The 24,280-nt window shown below is 38.0% G+C and overlaps 1 protein-coding gene across 1 annotated transcript in view; it reads right to left on the bottom strand.

The window, feature by feature from the left end:
• The window catches only part of LOC111563846 (neural-cadherin), a 375,623-nt gene that overhangs the window by 111,094 nt on the left and 240,249 nt on the right, over window positions 1-24,280 (bottom strand). The window contains exons 26-27 of the mRNA XM_055010997.1: window positions 23,139-23,416; window positions 676-890 (exon numbers count right to left, since the gene is read on the bottom strand). Coding sequence (XP_054866972.1) covers window positions 676-890; window positions 23,139-23,416 — 493 coding nt within the window. The remainder of the gene's footprint in view (window positions 1-675; window positions 891-23,138; window positions 23,417-24,280) is intronic.

Raw genomic sequence — 24,280 nt, forward strand, 5'->3', positions numbered from 1 at the left:
TTCATCACAAACCATGAAAATGCTAATCTACTTAATTTTTTTTTTTTAAATATCCTTTTGATTTTTAATATTCATTACTCATTCAAAATAATTTTTAGTAATATTTCTGAGTGGCTTCTCATTTCTCATGTACCTCTGGTAACTGAAGATACATCCTAGGTGACAGGTATCCATTTGTTTAGTATTAAGCTACAGCAGAGATGATACATGAGATGATACAGTCCTTTTTTTTCCATTCTCCTGTATCCTCTCATACTAAATCCCTCCATTTTCTTCCTCACCCAATAATGGCCATAAACTCCTCTTTTATGTTGATGCTTTCATAGCACAGTCACATTATTCTTTCATGTATTGTTCAAATGTAACCAGGGGAGTCTGAAAAAAAAAAAAAAACAAAACAGCAAAGCACTAAAAATACATGTGATTTATGCAATGTGAGTAATACTGCCACTCCTAAAGACTGTGAGGATCCAGTTGAAGGAAATACTGCCTCTTTATTTGCCATCATACAGAGGCCTTGACCTAATACTAGTATTCTGTTCTGAGGACATTCACTGCTGCTACTGACTTATCAAATTAATAAAAACAAATGTATTTCCCATCTCAGTTAATTTTTTAAATTGCAGTCAGTTGGGACTTTAAATTTAATATTATTAAGGTTGAGATGCTTCCTACCTATTGCCATGAAGTCTTCGTGGTCCCAGGCCTGCAGCTGGGCCAAGGGGCCAGTGTACAGCAGTAGTCCATCAGCCACATCCGTGATGAACTCCAGAGACACATGGCTTTCAAAACAAGGCATCATGGGAGGAAACCAGGCATAGCCATTGCCATGGAAACTGTGCTTGTTCTGCTGGCATTCAGGCCCCTCGAACTGAGCTGGGCATTGGCACCTTGGGAACAAGAGGAAATCAAGAGTGAAAAATTACTGTAATTTTTTATTTATTTTTTTACAATTACTGCATGTAGTAAATAGGTGACAGACATTTTTGTGCCATTTTGTGAAAATGTGGAGATTTAAAATTACTACTCTAATCCCAGCCACTTACTGATTTTTTTTTCTTTTACTATTCTTTCAAGTAGTCTATTTTTTAGTAGTATATCTGCAGTCAGCGTCTCTAATTGTTTTCTCCTCTTACACAGTGCTCCCCTTCGGCTATGTCGCTCTCACTCTGTATGTTGCACTCATGCAGATGCTCTCATTAGTGACAAAACCACAGGGAGAATTCACTACATCACTAGGAAACTCCCCACTTTGTATTTTTACACATTCAAGTACTCATTTGTTCCATTCTTCCTGTCAAAATTGTTCCTCTCACTTCCTCTCTTCCACGGAGTTTCATCTTTAGGTTTACAAATACTTTTTTTTCTGACTCTTTTTTCAGAGTCTGGCCACATTTTCAAGCACCTTCCGTACCATGTGAACTTTTTTGTCCACAATACCTATTTATCTTCTATTCTTTATCATATGTCTACATTTTTGGAAAACATATACCAAAATCGATCAAATTCAATTAAAAATAAACAACCAAAAAAACCCAAACTATTTTCTACGACACATGACGTTTTTAACGGTGCAGTTTGTATACACCAGTTATCCAGGTGGCTAAGAAAAATACACAACCAAGAAGCAGGATCAACGGACAAAATGTATAACACAGTTTAGTTTTTGTCATGTTATTTCCAACAAACTCTCAAAATGTGAATTGTGACTTCTGTTCTTCCTTATTAGGGAGATGTATATGATGTTCATGAGAAAATTGTGCATCTTTTCAGCAAAATAAAATAATAAAAAAACCTCTTTCAAACCAGCAATTATGAAATTTACAAATTGCGCACATAGCCTCCCTTCCAACTAAACACACTGCTCGGAGACACAAGATATTTCTCCAGGGGATTTCTGCTCCTAATAAGTGAGTTTTTCATTGGTTTATGCTTGCTTTCCAAGATATTCTGAGGTTTAGCCTTGTAGATCCTACAAACTCACACAAAGATGCTTATTTGCAGCATCATGTGTATGCATACACACACACAAACACACACGTCTGATTGGTGTTTTGTAGACAGCGCATTTCTCATCCAAATGTTCCGACATCCTCTTGCTCATTTTCCTGCCTCTGCTGTTGTCCAGGATTGAAAGAGGACACAAGAATACACACATGCATGCATACACACACACACACACACACACACACACACACACACACACACACACACACACACACACACACACACACACACACACACACACACACACACACACACACACACACACAGAGTCAGAAATCATACAGCTCACGTACAATACATGACACTTGTGCAAATAAAGCAGGAACATGTCACATCACTGCCTTGAGACACAGAAGCCTGAGTAGAGCAACAAACATGTTACAAGAATGCTAATGTAACATGTAGTGCAGAAATACAGAATAAGACGAGAGTAGAAACACATAGATGTGGTGCTCTGAGGTTCCAACCTCTGGATGAATGTTTCCCGTGGCTGTGCTTCACAGATATCTGAGTGCGGATGTTGCTAGGTTTGCCATGTTTATTCTTCTACAGCTTTGTTTCTTAATGTTCAGTAGCTATTGCTGGTAATAGTGAACATGTGTAATAAGTTTCAGTCTGTCAAAGCTGGGAACATGGAGTTATGGTCAGCACTAATTTGTTTATTAGCTTACTTTGTGCTGTAGTAACTATTGTATTTATGCTGACAATGTCTCGAGCTGTGATGCATTACTATTTTTGCTTTGCTGATCTGAAAATTGCTTTATGCATTAAAGCAGAGGTTTTCACCCCATTGTGGTATAACTTTTATATTAATATAATAATTGATAACAAATAATTGATAAAATAATGATTATTATCAATATAATAAACCCTGCATGGGGTCGCGAGATGCCGAGGTGGGGTTGCAAAAATGATTTTGAAGTCCAGATGTAACCCCGGAGGTCTTTATGACACATTAACAACAGCAGCCTATTTGTCTTTTATATTTGAAAAACTGAACAGACTAAACATGTCAATACAAGATGAAAACATGAGCATCATGTCGCTGAATGACAAAATCCGCTCGTTCAAAAGAAAAGTGGATCGCTGGACAGCGCGTGTTGAAATGGGCAGGTTTGACATGTTTCCTGAGCTGGAGGAATACATGGAGGAAAATGATCTGAGTGTGAACATTGTGAAGGAGTCTATCACTTCCCACCTTCAAGCCCTCCTGGAATATTTTAACAAGTTTTTCCCAGAGGAAACGGCACTGGAAAAATATGACTGGATACGATCACCGTTCACTGTAACGACCGCCAGTCATCTCTCATCCCACATTGAGGACGCACTGCTTGAACTGTCCACTGACCGCACCTTAATGACAGCCTTTCATTCAAAGCCACTTTCTGAGTTCTGGATTTCAGTCCAGAAAGAATATCCTCAGCTATTCAGGGCCGCCATGGACGTACTGATTCTGTTTGGCTGTACGTACCTGTACGTACGTAAATGTAAATTTTCACCGCAACGATGTTCTCATGTTTACTCGGTATCACAGGTTATGGCCGTTACCTTGTCTGAGATATTGTTTTGCTTACATGGAAATCAGTGTACACAGTCATGGCTGGAATTATTGGCACCCTTGGAATTTTTCCAGAAAATACACCATTTCTCTCAGAAATTGTTGCAATTAAAAAAGTTTTTGGTATACACATGTTTATTTCCTTGATGTGCATTAGAAAAACACAAGAAAGCAGAAGAAAAAAAAACAAAATTGACATTATTTTACACAAAACTCAAAAAATGGACCAGACAAAATTGTTGGCACCCTCAACTCAATATTTGGTTGCACACCCTTAGGAAGAAATAACTGAAACCAATTGCTTCCTATAACCATCAACAAGCTTCTTACACCTCTCAAATAGAATTTTGGACCACTCTTCTTTTGCAAACTGCTCCAGGTCTCTCAGATTTGAAGGATGCCTTCTTGCAACAGCAATTTTGAGATCTCTCCATAGGTGTTCAATGGGATTTAGATCCGGACTTATTGCTGGCCACTTCAGAACTCTCCAGCGCTTTGTCTCCAACCATTTCTTGGTGCTATTTGAGGTATGTTTCGGGTCATTGTCCTGCTGGAACACCCATGACCTCTGATGCAGACCCAGCTGCCTGACACTAGGCCCTACACTGCGGCCCAAAACATTTTAATAGTCTCCAGATTGCACACCGTCAAGGCCAGAGGCAGCAAAACAACCCCAAAACATCTTTTAACCTCCATCATGTTTGACTGTAGGTTCTTGTTGTTGTCTAGCCCGTGTTTATATATGCCTATTAGTGCGTGCGTCGTGTGCAGACGTTTTGTTAGGTTTCAGTCACCTCAGAGGATAGTGTGGGTTGGCAGTCTCAGGAACCGTAATTTTGGGGGTCGCGGGCTGAAAAGTTTGGGAACCCCTGCTTTAAAAAAAAGGCTTGAGGACAGACTACAGATGGATACTCAGTTTCTTGCTCATCGACATCTTTCTGATTCACCATTAAAAGAGCTGTAATCTCTGCTGGACTTTGGAGGTGCTTTAATTTGTACAAGTACTCCATCAATGGTGTCCAATCACAGAAAGAAATTTCTTTGGCAGTCATGCGTTATGTCCGCTGTTGTTAGCACACTTACATGGTGCTACAGCTCACTGTGCTATATCATGTAAAAAGTTCAAAATCACAGGCAGCCTTTCAAAAACATCCACAGAAGCAGTTTTGTGTTTTTCTGTGTTTGCAGGGCAATGTGACCGACTGATGCTTACATATTGTAGTCTGAACTGAACCTTGCATGCACCTGATGTCCGCTTTCAAAGTCTTCATCAGTCATGTAGTGGCTTTAAGGAATTCTAGTTTGAAATCTAGTTATCACACTACATTTACTGCTCCCAGTAACCAGTTGCCTAGTACTCTCTGTTGTTGTCTCCACATTTTGGGAAAAACATTAACTGTCTTATCTGTAGATTGATGAAGGGTTAATTTAATTCTCTGTGCTGAGCACACAGACTGGGGCAGCATGTTTCTTTGGTTCCCGTCTACCACAAGAGGAGAAATGCCTACAAGTTAACATTTGTCAGTGTTAAAGTTCAGGAATCACCTGCTTTAATTCATACTTTGAGTAATTGTAATCCCCTTGGCAATATTTTATGTGCTGCTCATAGAATTAAGACTATTCCTGAAAACTCCCTATCTGGTCTCCACCTTCTCCAAAACGCAGCAGCTGGGCTTCTTACCAGTTATAACAGATGACATGACATGGTTGTTGACCCCTTATGAGCCTGCTCACAGCCTTAGATCCTCAGATGGATCCTTATGGTCGTTCCAAAGTCGAGGCTAAAATCTAAGGGTCACTGAGCTTTTTCCATCAGGACCCTTCGACTTTGGAATGACCTGCCTGAGGAGATGAGGCTTGCAGAGTCAGTAATTTCTTTTAAATCATTTCTGTAAACCCATTTTAATAGACTTTTATGTGAAGTTTACTTTAATCTGTGTTTTAGTGTTCTATTCTGTATTTATATACTATTTACCTGTTTATTTCATGTGTTCTCTGCTGCTTTATTTTACTTTTAGCTGCCTAGTTCTTTGGTGTAATGTCATCTTTAATTTTTTAATTTTGGTTTACTTTAATTTCTAACTTTTTATTTTCAATTGTATTCTTCAGAGGGGCTGCACAGTGGTATAGTGGTTAGCACTTTCGCCTTGCAGCAAGAAGGTCCCTGGTTCGCGTCCCGGCTTTCCCGGGATCTTTCTGCATGGAGTTTGCATGTTCTCCCTGTGCATGCGTGGGTTTTCTCCGGGTTCTCCGGCTTCCTCCCACAGTTCAAAAATATGCTGAGGTTAATTGATTATTCTAAATATCCCGTAGGTGTGAATGTGTGAGTGCTTGTTTGTCTTTGTATGTGGCCCTGCAACAGACTGGTGATCTGTCCAGGGTGTCCCCTGCCTTCGCCCGAGTCAGCTGGGATAGACTCCAGCCCCCCCCGCGACCCTAGTGAGGATTAAGCGGTGTATAGATAATGGATGGGTGGATGTAATCTTCAGTTTTTAATCTGTCTAGTTCCTTTGTTTGATATTCATCCTAATCTAGCTAATTATTTATTTTAATTATTATTTTTGCTATTTATTTGACTGCTCTGCCTTGATTGATTGTCTCTGTGTTTTCATGTTTTGACCGTCAAAGCATCTTGTGAATGCTGTTCTGAAATAAAGTTCTTATTATTGTAGCGATCACAGAGCTGGTCACTAAGACTGAACTGTTGTGCTGCAATGCACCATGTAAGTTTGGGGTGTTGGGGTTATAAATGTGATTATTGTGGTTCATATTAATGTTACAGTGTTATTAGTATTCATGATTTATTTTGTTTTTGTGGCTTAGTTGGGCTAGTTAGTTCAGTGAAGTGTTATGTTGTCGTGACCATGAATGTGAAGTGAAGTGTGTTTGATGTCTTTCTGTCACAGTTCCTATTTTACATGTTCTTTGTGTCAAAATAAAAGCATCTGTTTGTGGCAGTGTGCATAAAAGATGGAAGCCCTTTCTCAGCATCATTCTTCAATGCAGCTCGACGCATCATTATTATCAAAATGCTAGTTGTCCTTAGTAAATACCTTAGAAATGCTATGGAATTGTTTTTCTTAATTAGTAAAATGTCACAAGTAATTAACAAATTGAGCTCTGCATGATTTGAATCTTGGTACACAGAAATGGAATGGATTAGCATGTGCTCACATCACAGATGAGACCAGGATGTGAATTTAATAAGACATGACCTCCCTTACAAACCTGATTTGTGGAATTTTGCAGGGTCTCTAAAATATTGACAAAAGGCTATTTTTACATTTCTAATGTTCTGTATCTTCATTATCATGGATCATGCATAAATTAGCCTATTATTGATGTATGTTTCATGCATGAGGGTGATTCATTACTAATTAATTTTAATAAAGATACCAGCATGCCTGCTGCTTTTGCCATCACCACTGAAGCGTGACAATGCAATTTCAAAAACTTTACTCACTTAAACAGACTACAAAAAAGATATGCTTCCTCTGATTTGTTGTTCTACTTATACATACTGTTTATAATAGAAATAATTATTACTAAAAGCTAAACCAAGTGCACTTTTGACAATAAAAATGTGAAAAAAGGGCTCCCCGAAAGTTTAGTTTGCCAATTGGATAAGACTAAGTAATCATTGTTTTTTTTTTTATTATATATATATATGTATATATATATATATATATATATATATATATATATATATATATATATATATATATATATATATATATATATAAAAAAATAAAAAATAGTTATATATATAAAATAAAATATATAAAAAAATATATAAAATTTAAAAAGATATTGAATCAATAAAAAAAAACACAAAGAAGACCTTAATATTTCATCTTTTTTTTATAAAAACAAATGACTAAAAAGAGAGCACTACGGAGTTGATATTTTCTCAGGCCACTTCCTAGTTTGAGTGATGGGATCCTTAATAAACACACGATTGTCATCATAACAGTTATAGTTATGTCTCTTTATAGTTTCTAGGTGCTTTTTCATAATTTTTGCTTCTTAAACTGTTTCGAAGTGAGCCAGTTTCAGATAGAAAACACAATGTATATGTCCAGCAATTTTCAACCACTAATAAGAGATAACACATAAACATGCTTTCCATACCTTCATATTTGACTTGTAGTCATTTAGTGATGACGTTTACGTTCTTTAAACCTGCCCTTAAGACTCAGACGTTGTTTGTATGTATGAGTGTGCATGATTACAGTCACCAGGAGAACATTCTGTATTTCCATTTTGGTAATGTCACCCTAATTCTCTAAGCACAAGACAATCTGAGACATAGTTTTAGTCACAATTGCAAAGCCCTCCAATCCTCTTAAGGCAGCTTTGTTTTGCTCATTCGTTGTCTGCTGGGAATTATGTTTGTTAACATTGGGCCGGGAGCCGTAATCCCACCCCTCCCCTCCTCAACCCCCTCTCTCCCCAAATCTCATTATTAATCCCAGTGCCTCGATTATCTGCATGTTCTTCCTTCAATCTTGGACCGTAATCTGTTCGTGTGTGTTTGAATGTGTTGGGGTGGGGTCAAATCTGAAAGTCTCTGGAGCAGAAAACTATCCTACAGCAGTTGTATTTCTTATTAACTCTTATCTGCATGTGTTATTGCTTCCCCCGTCACTTCTCTTCTCCCACAGCATCTTATTTTCTACCAATCTTTCCTTTTTTCCCTTTATATTCCTCTTGTCTCCTTTCTCATCTTTTGCCTCGTCTTCAATTTTCCTGTTACTATTTTATTCCTATTTCTCATCATCATTTTTTCTCTACTACTTCCTTTATTTTCTCTATTTCTGACATCTCGTGCCTTGCCTACTCTCCACTACTGAACCTTGAAGAATGACACAGCAGATGTTATGAAGGAGTACGATTGAAAATTTGACAATAATATAGCATCTGTTTCTCTGGGTTTGACAACTTCACCTGCTTTACTTTGTTCTCTCCCTGTCATCTGTTTGGAAGATATTTCACAAAGAAACATTTCCTGCACTTCCATTCTGGCCCCCATCCATTTTTCATAAAATAGAAGCGCCACGCGATATTTTAGAGACAGCAATTTATCATTCCCAGTTTTAAGCCATAGTCACTGTTTTGCATTACGTAACAACGGCACAAAATGAAATACCATTTTCATCAGAACAAAAATTCTCCATTCTCTAAATCATGTTATTTTGTTGTGCTACACATTTTTATCAGCAGCTTACCAACTGAAACCAGAGATAAACAGTTTATCTTAATAATTCTGCAAGTAATAAATAAATGTAATATCTTAGCTAAAATGTAAAACCTGTTTAGATTTGCTATATTCAGATATAGGCCCCAGTAGGAACTCAGTGCAACAACAGGTCAGTTCACCTTTCATTACTGATATTCAAATCTTTATTTCTTCAATACTTCATACATCCTCCTTTGTTTTTAACCCACTTGATCCTCTTCAGCACTGAGGATACCAGTGTTGTACATATTTTTAGACAAATGTTCTGCCATTCTTCAAAGACTTTTCAATTTTCAATTTGAGCTGCTCTTTGCTGGAGGGTGTTTCTTGCTCTGCCCTTTTCTTTAAAATATCCAAAAGGTTTTCAATTGGATTTAAGTCAGGTAATATACTTGTCCAGGTCATAGTTTTCACTTTTGTCGTTTTTAGAAACTGTTGTGGGATTTTTGCAGTGGCATTGGATTAAGTCATGATGGAATATGAGTTCATCTAAGCTTCTGCAGAGTGCCAGTCATCTTGTCAGCCAGTATTTTGGTTCATCTGTGGGTATTCATAGTGCCATCTATAGATGTCAACACCTTTTGTACTTACGCAGCCCTATGTGCTTCACTGCTGTAGTCTTGATCAGATTCAAGTCAATCATGTTGGATCCAAAGATGGCATCATGCCAAGTCTAACCATCTGTCTTCCTATTTTTCAGAGTTCAGTTTTGCAAGTAACAAAATCTCTACAGATTCATTTTAAGAGAACGAACACTGCGGCTCAGATTTGTGGTGCTCAGGCTCCACAATTCCTGCAGCAACTGCGTTTCCACTATTTTTTATTGGTCACCAGCCATTCCGAATCCTTTTCCATCTTTGAGAAGTCTGACAATCAGAAGTCCTCTAGCAACTCTGTTCCATGTGGTGTGATGATGCAGACATTAGACAGACACAATCCACAGGTCCAAGCTGAGAAAGCTCAGGTGTTCACAGATAATTTTATAAGAAAATTTGTGCAGTTTGGCTAATTAGAAATCATCAGTGTACTCAGTGCGGTTTAAATGTTCTCAATTTTCTTTTTTTTTTTTTAAACTCTGTGAATTACCTTTCCAACTCTTGTTCTAAGTCAGGGATCACAGATGTATCAACATTTGTTTTAAGCTTCTACTTCCAGGACTGCATATTCAGCATAGAAAATCTATTTTTTGAGAGGGGACACAAGTTTAAATGATTTCATCTTCAATTGAAAATTGATAATTAGCAATAACTGATTATTTATTTCATAGGAATGTACTCACTTATCTTGATCACAGTGTGTTCAAGCCTGAAACATATATTCTGCATCCCAGTGTGGACATATTTCCCTTTACAATTCCCCATAATCTCAGTCTGTTGACAGTCAAATGTTGATGAGTAAATGAAGATAGAATTATCCATGATTAATGTATTACCTCACAAAAACCTCTGTATGTCCATGGAACATGCTGAAAGAGCACAAACTCCGAGTGAAGCAGTCCAAGTACACTATTAGAACTATAACTAGACCAGTGACTCTGTTCCTCTGTTTGACATCTACAGTCATGGACAAAAATATTGGCACCCCTGGATTTTTTCCAGAAAATACACCATTTCTCCCAGAAATTGTTGCAATTCAAAATGTTTTTGGTATACATGTGTTTATTTCCTTGATGTGCAATGGAAAAATACAAAAAAGCATAAGAAAAAAGCTGAAATTTACATCATTTAACATAAAACTCAAAAAATGGGCCGGAAAAAAAATTGTTGGCACCCTTTTAAAACTGTGGGTAAATCATTTTATTTCAAGCATGTGATGCTCGTTTACACTCACCTGTGGCAAGTAACAGGTGCTAGCACTATAGAAATCACACTTGAAGTCAGTTAGAATGTATAAAAGTTGACTCAGCCTTTGTGTTGCCTATGTGTGTCACACCAAGAATGAGAAGAGAAAGAAGAGCCGAGAAGTGTCTGAGGACTTAAGAAGCAAAACTGTGGAAAAATATGAACAATCTCAAGGTTACAAGACCATCTCCAGAGATCTTGAAGTTCCTTTGTCTACTGTGCGTAATATAATCAAGAAGTTTATAACCCATGGAACTGTGGCTAATCTCACTGAGTGGGGATGGAAGAGAAAAAATGATGAAAAAATGCAACGCAGGATAGTTTGAATGGTGGTTAAACATCCTCAGTCAACTTCCAAACAGATTCAGGCTATCCTGCAGATTCATGGTGCAAAAGTGTCAGTTTGGACCATACGTCATCATCTGAATGTAAAGAGGCGCTATGGCAGGAGACCGAGGAGAACCTCACTGCTGACAAAGACACATAAAAAAGCCAGACTGAGGTTTGCAAAAAATGTATCTGAGTAAGCCTCAGTCCTTCTGGGAGAATGTTTTGTGGACAGATGAGACTAAGGTAGAGCTTTTTGTAAAAGCACATCATTCTACTGTTTACAGAAAACAGAATGAGGCCTACAAAGAAAAGAACACAGTACCTACAGTCAAACATGATGGAGGTTCAAAGATGTTTTGAGGTTGTTTTGCTGCCTCTGGCACTGGGTGCCTTGATGGTGAGCATGGAATCGTGAAATCTGGAGACTATCAAAATATAATGGGCAGCAATGTAGGGCCTAGTGTCAGAAAGCTGGGTCTGCATCAGAGGTTATGGGGGTTCCAGCAGGACAATGACCTGAAACATACCTCAAATATCACCAAGAAATGGTTGGAGACAAAGTGCTGGAGAGTTCTGCAGTGGGAAGCAATGAGTCCAGATCTAAATTTCATTAAACACCTATGGAGAGATCTCAAAATTGTTGTTGCAAGAAGGTACCCTTCAAATCTGAGAGACCTGGAGCAGTTTGCAAAAGAAGAGTGGTCCAACATTCCATTTGAGAGGTGTAAGAAGCTTGTTGATAGTTATAGGAAATGATTGGTTTCAGTTATTTCTTCCAAAAGGTGTGCAACCAAATATTGAGTTGAGGGTGCCAACAATTTTGTCCGGCCCATTTTTTGAGTTTTGTGTAAAATAATGTCAATTTTGGCTTTTTTCTTCTTTTGTGTGTGTGTGTGTGTGTGTGTGTGTGTGTGTGTGTGTGTATACCAAAAACATTTGTAATTGCAACAATTTCCAGGAGAAATGGTATATTTTCTGGAAAAATTCCAAGGGTGCCAATACTTTCGTCCATGACTGTATGAGCCTCCAACCTCCAGGTCGAGGTGAGCACCCATCATCATAGCTATTCTGCGTGTGTAGAACTCTAGTAGAGCAATTAGCAGCATTCAAATAGTCTCTCAATTGGTGTTGTGATGAGAGTGGTGGAATGCACTGTCTAATATTTCCCTCCAAAATCTCTTATATACTGAGTCGATACCTACTGAATGTAAAGCTCACCATATATGAAAACCTTTCAGTCACCTGTTCTGCTCCACATACAATCTTCTGGCATTTTTAGTCTCAGTCTTTTTATATGTAAAGGTTGGGGAATATTGTAATAATCACAGCAAACTATGCTATTGTCACAACAAATTTCCTACAGATTGTTATTGCCATTGCTTCGGTGCCTACAAACAAATAACAAAAGGAGAACAACTTACTCATCTGAGTTAACTGATCATTGTGAACTAATTTTACACAGGGGTTTCGATCTACTATTGTCCATATTAACTATTTTTCAAAAGTGTAAAATGTTCTCAAGCAAGTCTAAAAATGCAGTTGTGAAAAATGTACTTTTCAGTTTTATTTTGTCTTTATTTTGCATGAACTTATTGCAGCTTGATACCTCAAAATGTGCAAAATGTGAAATATGTTACTGAAATACAGCTACTGAGGGTACATAGATATTGTAAGACATATTACTTTCTGAGGTACATGCTGCTGGGTCTTCTTTATTCATAGCTGAATTTGTGTGCCGTGAATTTAAGTCATTATTTTCCCATGGCTTTACTGTGAAATACACAATGTCTCTGTTTCTGTATTGAGTTGTATGAATTACGTTGATTGTGTATGAGTGTAACAATAGCATGTGAAGTCATCCTGTAGCTTTAAAACTAATTCAATTAACCATGTAGAGGCAAAAGAGTTGAAATGTGTATAGATGTCATGTTGGGGATGTAGACACTCTTCTCAGTGAATGAATCCAAAGCCAAGTAATTCTTCTGTTTTGTTGAACAGCAGCTAAATATACAGACAGGGGTTGGCTCTGAAATAAGTTACTCCCTCAGGGCTGACCTCAAAACACTGGCAGATGGAAAGACTTAAAAGTATTCTTCAAATCTAATTATCAGTATTTTTATAGCTGAGATGTAAAACTTAGCCCATTGCATTTTGTTTTTAAAGTTTTAGCAAAAAAAAGTACCTTAACTTCTACTTAATATGTTACGCATAGCCATTACAAAGATGATACAAGGATAAAGATTTTTTGCACAGATGTACGTAGTGATCCTAAAGTTAATCAAACATCGACACTTAAGTCTAACACCAACGGTCCCCAATGGACCTTCACCTACCTCCATAGGTAGACTTTCTGGCTCTTTAACATTGGAAGTGTTTCCCATTAAGCCACAGTTTTCCATTTAGTGTCTTAAGCATAAGTGGAAATGCAATTTAGATGTATAGGAACCTCATTTCTTACAAGACAGGATTGATGAATGACCATGTAGGTCATAAACTAAAATTTCAGATTCTCATCTAATGTATATAATTCTGCATCATAGCCAAACCACATACTTCATTTTGAATTCACTGGTGATGATGGAACACACACTGTATAGCTCTGAGGAAAGTGATAAGATCAAAGATACATAATACAATCAAACTAAGGACAAAGCATAGAACTGAAATACCAAGTTGGAATTACAATTATGGTCAGTCATGCAGTGGTCCTTAGCTGCCATAGATCAAATGTAAGCTGTACATGCTTAGGAAAAATAGCATTTTTGAACAAAGTCTAAAATGATTCAACACATCTTATTAGGACAGTAGATGTACAGTCACAGGACCTTGATTTCATTAACTGGTTGACCCCAGAAATCCCTTTTTTTTCCCCCTGAGCAGTGCCTATAACTGTCCAAGGTGCACTAATACCAAAGTAATGTCACACTGTTTGCAGATTAGATTAGTAGAGAGAGTGACAGGAGAAAAATGGCCATATCACTAATAACTGTTTATTTATGTATTTGTTTGTATGCATGTGAGTAATCCAGGGATTATGTCTAAAATGGATCCAGTCAGTCATCCCTCTCCGGTCCAGCAGTGAGCCACATTACATGGAGGCTCCAGTCAGCCAGACACAAATCCCTCCATTTTCACTCACTGCTTCTAATTAAATGAAGCTGAATGGTAAAATGGACTTCCACAAGTCACAGCAAGGAAGCTTAGCGGACATGTGTGTGATGAGGCTTTATGCTCATCTGCTGTCAAATATGTTCGGTGGGAGCAAGTGTGTTTATGTGGACTTGTCCCACTATTTTTGTGAGGACTACTTTGAGTGTTTAGCCTGGGCCTTCAGGACTACCCTCACTTTCATGCACTCTTTCAAATGACTGTTTAATGGTAAATATTTGGTTTCAGAGTTAGTGTCAGAAGTAAGTAAGATCAGTGGTGTGCCCTGCATTTTACACTGAGGCCTTCAGTGCCATCCTACCTGAATCAAACGAGCTCTTAATACCATCATTATGATGCCACGGCCATAGAAACCATCATTATTACACAGAAATGCAGAATGACAGGATGTTGCATTGCAGACATCGCTATTACTACAGCAAGAAACCAAATCAAACAGTTCAACAAGCCTCCTTTCACTGCTGCACACCTGCACCATATACATCACATCTAGCAGGAGCATCAATATACCCAATAAAATGACATGTATATATAAAATTCCTTTTACTCACCAAAACTTGTGAATATTTGAACACAAAATCCATCCTCCTTTCTTTCCTCACGAAGTGTTTAATCACTGTGTTGTGCTAGCAATCAGTGTGTTTCAGTTCCAACAATAAGTCCTTTTCTATCGTCATGGAGGCTAATGCTGCAAGTCGGGTCTGTCCAGTAGTATTTCTGGCATAAATTGAGGCAAGATTAACGCTCATATTTACTGAGTGTATAGTGACAGACAAACCCTATTCGCGGGTTTCTTGCTAGTTTCGAGGTTGGCCGGCTCTTCCTCACAATGTCCAGCTTTTGGAAAGTCTGCTTTGAAAATGGCCATTGTGAGTTAAAAAAAAATATTTAAAAATTTATGATAAAGTTCCAGCTTGTGCTAAACAGATAGGAATCGCTAGCTTTGGCTAACTCTCTGACTATCGAATCAGAGGACGTGAAAATGCTGACGTTATCGTAGGCCTGCTAGATGGCCCTGAGGTCACCACCTACAAATCTGATTGGTTTCATTGCAATGTATTTTCATCTATAGGTCCCTGCACCTTTGATTCTGAAGGCCTCGGGGAGGATTTCTTTGACCCTGGCAACACATGTTGGCTGAAATGTGATTGGATAAAAGCTATAATATAAACATACACTGCTATAAGCACCACAACCCTGAGACAGGCTGTGAAATGATGAGAATAGATTATTGGAGATAATGTAAAAAGATTAATGGGAAAATATTAAAATGTAAATCAGTGATTCTGACAGAGTTTAGGCCAGCAGAGAAGGTCTTGACTGAGTTAGATGATAGTTACAGTAAGGGTTAGTTAGTTATCGAAAGAGACTAAGGAATATACTATAAGGAATATAATATGGCAACGAATGTGGTGTTTGTGGCTAAACGTGGATGTCTGAGCATTTTAAGAAAAGAATATCTGTAATATATGACCAGTAACAAGATAATGAGGCAATATAGACGCAATCCATTGGATGGGAATATTAAGTTGTTCTTGTTGGTAATAAATTAGCTGCAACAAGATGACTTCATTAACCATTTGTACAGCCAGTTTAACATTTGAAAATGTCATTAGTTATAGAAGAGAACCGTATGTCGCCGTAGGAACAGTGGCAAAATAAGCTTAGAAACAAGATACAATTTAACTGTGCTGCGGTATTGAAACCAGCTGCACTACACCCATGTGAGAATGCTGTTGTGCCCACATTAATTATTATTTTACCTTGCAGCTTATTTGCAGAGTACAATAAAGGTCACCATGTTATTACTGATTAGTAATGACAGTGAACTCCAACTGTCATTACCTGTGTGGCTGTCTTTACATCTTCCATGAAGCTAAATGCATGTTTTTGAACATACATTAAAGCACATATGCATTGAAAGGAGTGTGCTGCCGACAGCTTTTGAAGGCTGAATAGCTGACTAGCTATATGTTATTTTGTTTGGCGACAGTTCAAATGTGAGAATTGACTGCTAATTTCATCATAACATTTATAGTCTGCACGGAGTTGCAGTTGAAGCAGTGATAAAAGCATAGGCCCACACACTGCTGTTGTATTTAATTGGTTGCAAAGAGCCCTTCACTTCCACCATTAAAGATCCGAGCCTGAGGATACACAGAGTATCAGACTGAATTACGTAAAGTTTAAACAGGGTCATCATGCTTCTTCTACCACTAGAAGCACTAAAGAGCTTATTTCGTCATCATTGTTTGTAGTTGAAAGGATTTGTTGAAATGCTCTCACTCCACTTTTTGGCCTTGTTTACAGAGGGATTTATGCTAATGAAGACACTCTTCTTCAGTTCATTTGTTTGCAGGGGATATGAAACAAGAACTGGCAGTAGGTGACAGCTAACATGGTAGATCTTTCATCTAGAAGGAAGCTGTGGAAGGTTTGTTTCTATTTATAATGCTAGCAAACACAGAAGCATTACAAGAGCTGTAGTCTGAGTTTGACTCCCCAAGAACATTTTGAAAATCTCACTTTTCATTTGGTCTATGAAAAGGCCTGACAGTTAAAACCTGTCGAGAACTACAGCCCTTGATGCCTGCATCCGCTGAAAAGCCTTGTAAATGTTTTGAACCTAAATTCTGCTAAATCTTTTCATGATTGCCTGGCAGTTTATGTTAAACTTAAGAACGCATTTTATACTTCAAAAACTGACAAATATCCAGAGTATATATTTTAACAATGGACAGCTCAATAAAATACTATATATATATATATATATATATATATATATATATATATATATATATATATATATATATATATATATATATTCACACACGTATATTTTTTAAAGCAGTCAAGTGGGAAGCAAGAAAGGCCACGGCGGGTTAATTGCAGTTTTTGTTATTGTCACAGCTTGCAGTTAAGAGACATACTTTGGCTTCAAATTTAATGGCCATTTCACACAACCTTTAGAGAGCACTGGGAAAGAAAGAGAGAGGCAGAGACAGCATTACATGAGTTAGCCAATTCTAAATTCTTTGTATGTTCTCACCAATTTCCTCTTGTTGTGCTTTCAATCATCAGTGGTGTAATACAAGGTATATCTGAATAATTCTTTGTCCTCTGATTTTGACCCATCAAACCCATTAATGAACTGAAGGTTTGTACATGTTGTCACTCCCATGGATAGAATTTCAGCAATCTCCAATTATCTTCCCATTTACATCTGTCATCCCATGACAGTGACTTTTCAACATGCCATACAGCAAAGAAAACTGCTTTTCCATTTTCATACCATTTCCTGTCTAACCCTTCTTCTTACTCATACTCAAGTTTGTATCATTTTCATTTTTCTGTGTTTCTGGGCATGTGAGTACCCATATGCAAAATTAGATGCTGTATAGCTGAGCTTTGACATCGGAATGACAGGGTGAATGCAATAGCCATTCAAGTGCTGAACTGTTCCCGGAGGGAAGGGAGACACATTTAGAGTTGGGCATCATATCGGCGACTTTCGGTGCTAATAAGGGTATTTGTATCAAGCAAACTGTCAAACTGTCTCCTGCTGTCCCCGCATCCATTTTAAACCAATTCTGTAAATTCAAAAATACACTCAAGATATTTAGGACACGTGTGGGCAGACACTGAATATTTACCAATAAACCTTGACACATCTGTATTCCATGCTGTATTTTACCTTGTTGGCGTGAACACCAAGTTAACACATCGATGAAGGTAGAAATTAGGGATGCAAAAAACATGTAAGCAAAATAGGGTGTCACCCATATTCTGACATTATCAGCCCATTAAATATCTGTTATCCATCAGATCAGTCCCATACATGTGAGCCAGTAGGAACTTCCTGCACCGACTACTGTAGTAGGTTCAGTAGGCATGTTATGATCCATTCTGATTCCTGGTAAACAGGATCACAAGTGATCTCTTGTTGTGAATAACTGCAGGTAAAACCTCTAGTAGAGTCATAATCTTGGAAATGTACAAAATGGAGCTTTGTAACATGCAGTAAACATAATTGTATGGTGTATTTTTAGCCTTTTCTAAACCTGACCAAGTAACTTTGATGACTAAACTTAATCAAACAAACAAGTGAAAAACAGCCATTGAAAGTAAATTTAATAATGACACTTAAGCAAAAACAAACAATACAAAAAATATATATATATAATGATGGACTGGGGCAGGACTCAAGTCTCCTGGTTGAAAGTTTAGACTATTGTTCCTTTTCAAATGTGCAAAATCATGGCTCCACCATCATTAAATGGGCAATAATAGTCTACCACTGCTAGAAGGTGAAGAAAGGTGTTATTCAAAGATTACAACCATTTAATGGGCTGGTAACATCTGAAACATTGGAACAGGTAAAAAAGAGTAGCAGTCAGTTCATTTGGCCATTTGGGTCAAGGATTAAGATTTTAAATAATGGCACACATCTGAGGACTTGGGCCAAGTTTGGTCTTGGTAACGAAGAAACAAGCGAATCTGTGTAGACCCCTATGAATGCCATTTGACATTTCACCAAATATGTTTCAGTTACCACAAGCAGAAGCTGAAAAGACAGTAACAAAAATCTGCTGAATATTTTCCAGTTAGGGGTGATGCAGTCATTCAGTATAAGCAAATAGTGAAGAGATACTGTCAGATATTAAGTCATAATTTTCATTGGAAAATTTAAAATGATCTGCTGATGCCACTAGATAAAAAATGAGATCCACTGCAGATGTAACTAAAAATGCTCAGTATAACTACAGTGTGTCTGTGTCAAACTATAACTGCCACTGTCAACATTTACAGACACAAACACTCTCAAATTTCAATTTACACACACACACACACACACACATACACACACACACACACACACATATATATATATATATATATACATACATGTATATATATGAAGTGCAGCTGTAAGCTAGCTGTAACTGCTGGTAACAGCTGTTATAGGGTTCAATAATCCCCTTTAGGACAAATAAAAATACTCAGCGCAGCTTCATTTTAATTCAACCTCATCTGCGGTTGCAACACACCAGCAGGGAACAACTAACTCTGTTCTTAATGAACAAAATCAGTGTGAAAAGACTAGGGAGTTCAAATTAAGAGCTCAGCAGTTATGGAATTATTAGACCATTTGCTGCTGTAATATTAAATAGAAGCTTCCTTTTGTGGCACTGGGCAGGTCGTTTGTTTTGATATGTTCATTTCCTTCACATTTTTAATCAACAACATAATTCGAGAGAGTTTCCCTCTTTACACAGCATGGGCACACTTGCACACACTTAAACACACACCACGGGCGCTCTGCCTTCATCTCTTGGTCACAGTCCCAAAAGCATATGCTTAGAAGTTATGTTCACTTCCTTAATTTCCTATCTTTATTCTTCCCAACCCTTACATCTTCTCCCCTTCTCTTCTCATAAAACATCTTGTTTTTTGTCATTATGATTAGTCATCACAGAAAGCTGGAAATGAATGAATTATTAAGCTTAGTTTCAAAAACATTGAATATGATAAGTGATACTTCTTTGCAGACATTAAAACCCTCAACCAAACTGTAACCTGGCTTAATGCCATATATTTCTCCTACATAACCAAACAGCACAGCTTCTTGAGTCTGAAGGATAGAAAGAAGAAAGCTGCAGCACTGGGAATTCTCCATGTCTGACAGGAGCAAAACCGTGGCATACACGTACCACTACAAGATGTTCACTGATCTTGATGCTCAGGAAAGAGCATTCAAACCTCAGGACAGGCCTGCTCACTGCATTTTCTTTTCAGCGATGCCATGGGATGCTGGGGATTTCTTTCTATCTGTTATATCTGTTCCCCGGCCTGACCCTTACATAAACTGAGGGATTAGCTAAGCAGTGGAGAAGCTTACAATCATAACTATGGATCAGCCAGACAAACACATCTCTAATGTCCTGAGATTATGCATTGTTGAATGCCTTTTCAATAGTTCATGTCTTTAAGGGTGGGGGAATTATTGTGCTAATATCACGGGAAATTGCATGAAAGAGGAGAATGTGTGCCCAGAACTGATATATTAAATGTCAGGTTGACTTTAAGATTTATAAAGCTTTCCTCTGAAGGGCAAAGTGGTCTCAGTAAAATCTAAACTTTCCAAGAGTTTTGATATACCAGCATATCTATGTGCTGCCGCTTCAAGTGACAATTAAATTTTTTTTTAACTTTCTGAGTGAGTCCCTGGGCTTTGTGATCTTTTTAAGGAGCAGGCTGACAAAATTCCATATTTTTCTCAGATGCAAAGACTAGAATCAGCAATTAATTCATCCAATTAACAAGTATTGCTATTTTTTCATAAAGTGTTCTACATGAGAATAGCGTTACTTTTTTAACCGAGAACTAAGGAAGAAAAAGAATGTCTTTACCTTGCTGACATGCTTCAACCGTGTCTGCAGTCTTCTTCAGAGCGTCATTTGACATGTGATGATGTGTCGTTTTTATCGGATGACTGGCCTGACAGATCTGTGAGAATCTGTCAGGCCAGCCACGCCCTCCGCCATCCGATGGTCTCTGGAAGATAGAATCCCAGGTGTGCGAGAGTGTGTAGGCTCCCTTGTCCAGGTTCATGAAATTGCTCGCCCACTTCCTGATCTCTATGGCCTCCTTAATCCACTGTTTTGTATCTGTTAGCCTTCCAGTGCTATGATCCATGAACCGGGATGAGGGGGCCTACACCCTCTCACACACCTGGGATTCCATCCTCCAAAGACCATTGGACAGCGAGCGGTGTGGCTGGCCTGATATATTCTGACAGATTTGCCAAACCGGTCACCTGATAAAAACGACACGTCATCACGCGTCAGATGACACTCTGAGGAAGACCGCAGATGCAGCTGAAACACGTCAGCAAGGTAAAAACCTTTTTTTTCCTTACTTAGTTGTCGGTTAAAAAAGTAATGCTATTCTAAAGTAAAGTACTGGTGCAGCCCGCTACTCTGTGCTCTGCTCAGTTGATATAACGAGACATGCCCTTGCTTGCATGTGATATGTACTTTTTTCTGTAGTGAATCCTACATACACCACCCTGCCACAAATGGAAAATGGTCAGCACTTAAATATGGCACTTTTCTACCTCAGTGGTACTCGAAGCACTTTATAATGTGTTTTTCATTCACCCATTCACTCACACATTCACACACCAATGCTTCAGGTTTAGTGTCTCACCCAAGGACAATTCGACTGAACCGGCAACCTTGTGATTAGTGGACAACCCACTCTACCACCTGAGCTCTGAATACATAGTGCAGTAGCTTGCTATCCCACTGCTGGCAAAACCTCTAGTAAATGTACTATTTACTGATGTTTTACTAACCTTTGCTGAAAAAATGCTGTTTTAAAAATGACATTTCAGATTCATCACCTGGTTTGAAAGATTTACATATTTAGTAATATTTGTCTTCTTGCTTGAATCTGCTAATAGATATGATTCTTAATGACTTGTTTGACTCAACTTATCCTGTTTGTAACTGTATCCCTTCTTCAAAAGGATTGAAAAGTATCAGAACGAGGAGAGTCAGGTACTACTACAGCACTCCCCCAGAGGCTGTTTGTTCTATTAATTCTTAAATCAACAATGCAACAATGGGCTGTTTTTCCTCTGTCTTTAAGCTAATTTACCAGAGTGTATACAGTGTATGCATCTTAGTTTGTTTGTGGTAGTGATAGCAATCCTATGGGTATGCTTATTTTTATTATTTATTATTATTATTATTATTATTATTATTATTATTATTATTACTATTTTTATTCATTTATTTTATCCCCCACTGTAGTTACTATATGATGTGAGATTTCCATTTTTGGTTTTTTTTGTTTTTTTTGTTTGTTTTCTGTGACCTCACCAAAACAAATTTGCATTTTATGTAGCTATTATGAAGTTGTCATCATGGATATTTAATGTCTCATCAAGGACATATGCTGTTAAGTTCTAGTTTTATATCATGGCGTATTTATAGCTATAGAGGCCTAAAAATACAGGTGATACAATCACAAAAGCAGGATGAGAAAGGCAATTGTTCAAATTATTTTGTCAAATTTTAACCTCCACAGACAAACAGCATCAACAGAGAACAAAGGCAGTGACAGCAACAATGATGGAAAGAAACATTGAGAGAAGCCTTGTAGTCACAAACCTAAAAGGATAGCCTGAAGTGAGTTTCCTACATGACTTCGCCTTTAATGTCTTAAAACATACTTACATAGGAACGCACGTGAACAACCAAAAACTGTTCCTACTGCACAGTCCCATTCAGAATTACTCTCTGCACTATTTGTGATCATGACCATGACTCCAGTTGTCCCAAATGACTCTATCTCGTTTTGCTAGTTTCCTAAACGGCAATTGCATGTTGGGATTCAGTGAGAAATAAATGTGAGAATGATTTTGTCAGTAACTGACTGTGATGAAGGAGAAGTCAGACTAATAGAGGCACTCTGAGGTGTGAAACACCCTTGGATCCATCTCCAAGTATCCATGTTCAGACACAAATGTAAAGATTATTTGCGAGTGAAATCCAACCAAAAGTAATGTCACTAATGGCATGAATCCAGAGCAACATCAGCATCCTATTTTGATGTTTCTAAATATTGCATCATTGGATTAATATATTATTTTATTCTTTTTAGACATATCTAAGCTTTAAATCTTCTCTCCAGTAAATGATCATGGGAGTTAAAAAGCATTGATTACTAGCATGGTCAAGGGAAAAGCAAATTTCACCCAGCGAAAAAAAACCAAACAAACAAAAAAAACAACAAAAACAAAACATAATAACACTTACTGTTCCAATCTGTGCTAATTCTTGCTTATCTGTCTTAGACCATGCATGTATTTTGTGGCTGTTTTTTATTCTAAGTTAACTGGGGAATTGAGTAATTTGTAGATTTACTTATTATTACCAGTGTCTGCCCTTTCAGCTGTGACTGGGTCATGTGTTCATTTTCTTCTTACCTGTAGCCATGCTGAGTGTCCACACACACGCCACCATTGAAGCAGGGGTTTCTGGGATATGCGGTACAGGGCTGATGGGACTGTTCTCTACCTGGGCAGGAGCACACAGCTGTGGATTCCACTGTCACAGATACAAGACTCATAGTCCCACAATCTACTACTGTCGGTGTGTCCCGCACATTCAGAATGTTGGTGCAGCCACCTGCCCCAGCACACTCTGAGCTGGGACACTCGTCTACTCGGACTTGGGACACGCTGACCTGCAGGAATGACTGGAGCTGAAGGGAGAAGGACAGAGAAAAGGGAAGCAATTATTAGCTGGAGAAGTGACGTGATACTGGTGAAACACAAGGTGGACTAAAAGGAGAGCTTCTACAGTTTAAAACACTGAAGCCACCATTAGCGTTATGTTTATTTAGATCCGTTCCCCGTTGAAAACGGTACATTTTCTATTACACAGGTACCCATTTGTAGGAGGTGGTACTGCAGACACAACCATCCCTCACTGGCTTCCCACATAAAAACACTGCCAACTGTGTTCAATCAATACACAAAGACAAGCCAGAAGCATCACAGTGTGGTAATAAACCCAAGCAAAGGTGGATGAGTGAGTCAGACTATTTCTTTTAACTTTATTATATATCATTTAAACATTTATGTTGACACTAAAAGTCATATTACATCACAACTACATAGCAGAACACCACTTTCTGGGGCTTCAGTTAGCTCCCATAGTAAATATTCAGAGTATGCCTACTTTTCTGAGACTAGGCTTGTACTTTCTGCACACGTATCTCCATAGCTTTCATACTGCAAAGTACTGACAGTGGTGACAGCTTTTACAGTGAAGCAGCTGCATCAAAGAGTGAATTCCAGTGCTGAAGACTAACATGTGGCTTGAGCTAAGAGGGTTTGGGTGTACGTATTGGGTTATTTTTTTCAACTTAAAAAACCAAGTTTTTAAAGATTTTAAAGCTGTTCCTAGGTTTTAACTTAGTTTCATAAACCGCAGCTTCCATTGCATTTTCAACAAAGCAAGAAAAAGTATAACGGGGAATGAAAAAAAAAGGAGTCATTTTGAGTTTACTATCATGTTACCACCAGATGGGAGAGAGGTTCTTGATACATAAAACTGTATCCTA

Source organism: Amphiprion ocellaris, chromosome 1 (assembly GCF_022539595.1).
Source record: "Amphiprion ocellaris isolate individual 3 ecotype Okinawa chromosome 1, ASM2253959v1, whole genome shotgun sequence".
Classification (NCBI taxonomy): Eukaryota; Metazoa; Chordata; class Actinopteri; family Pomacentridae; genus Amphiprion; species Amphiprion ocellaris.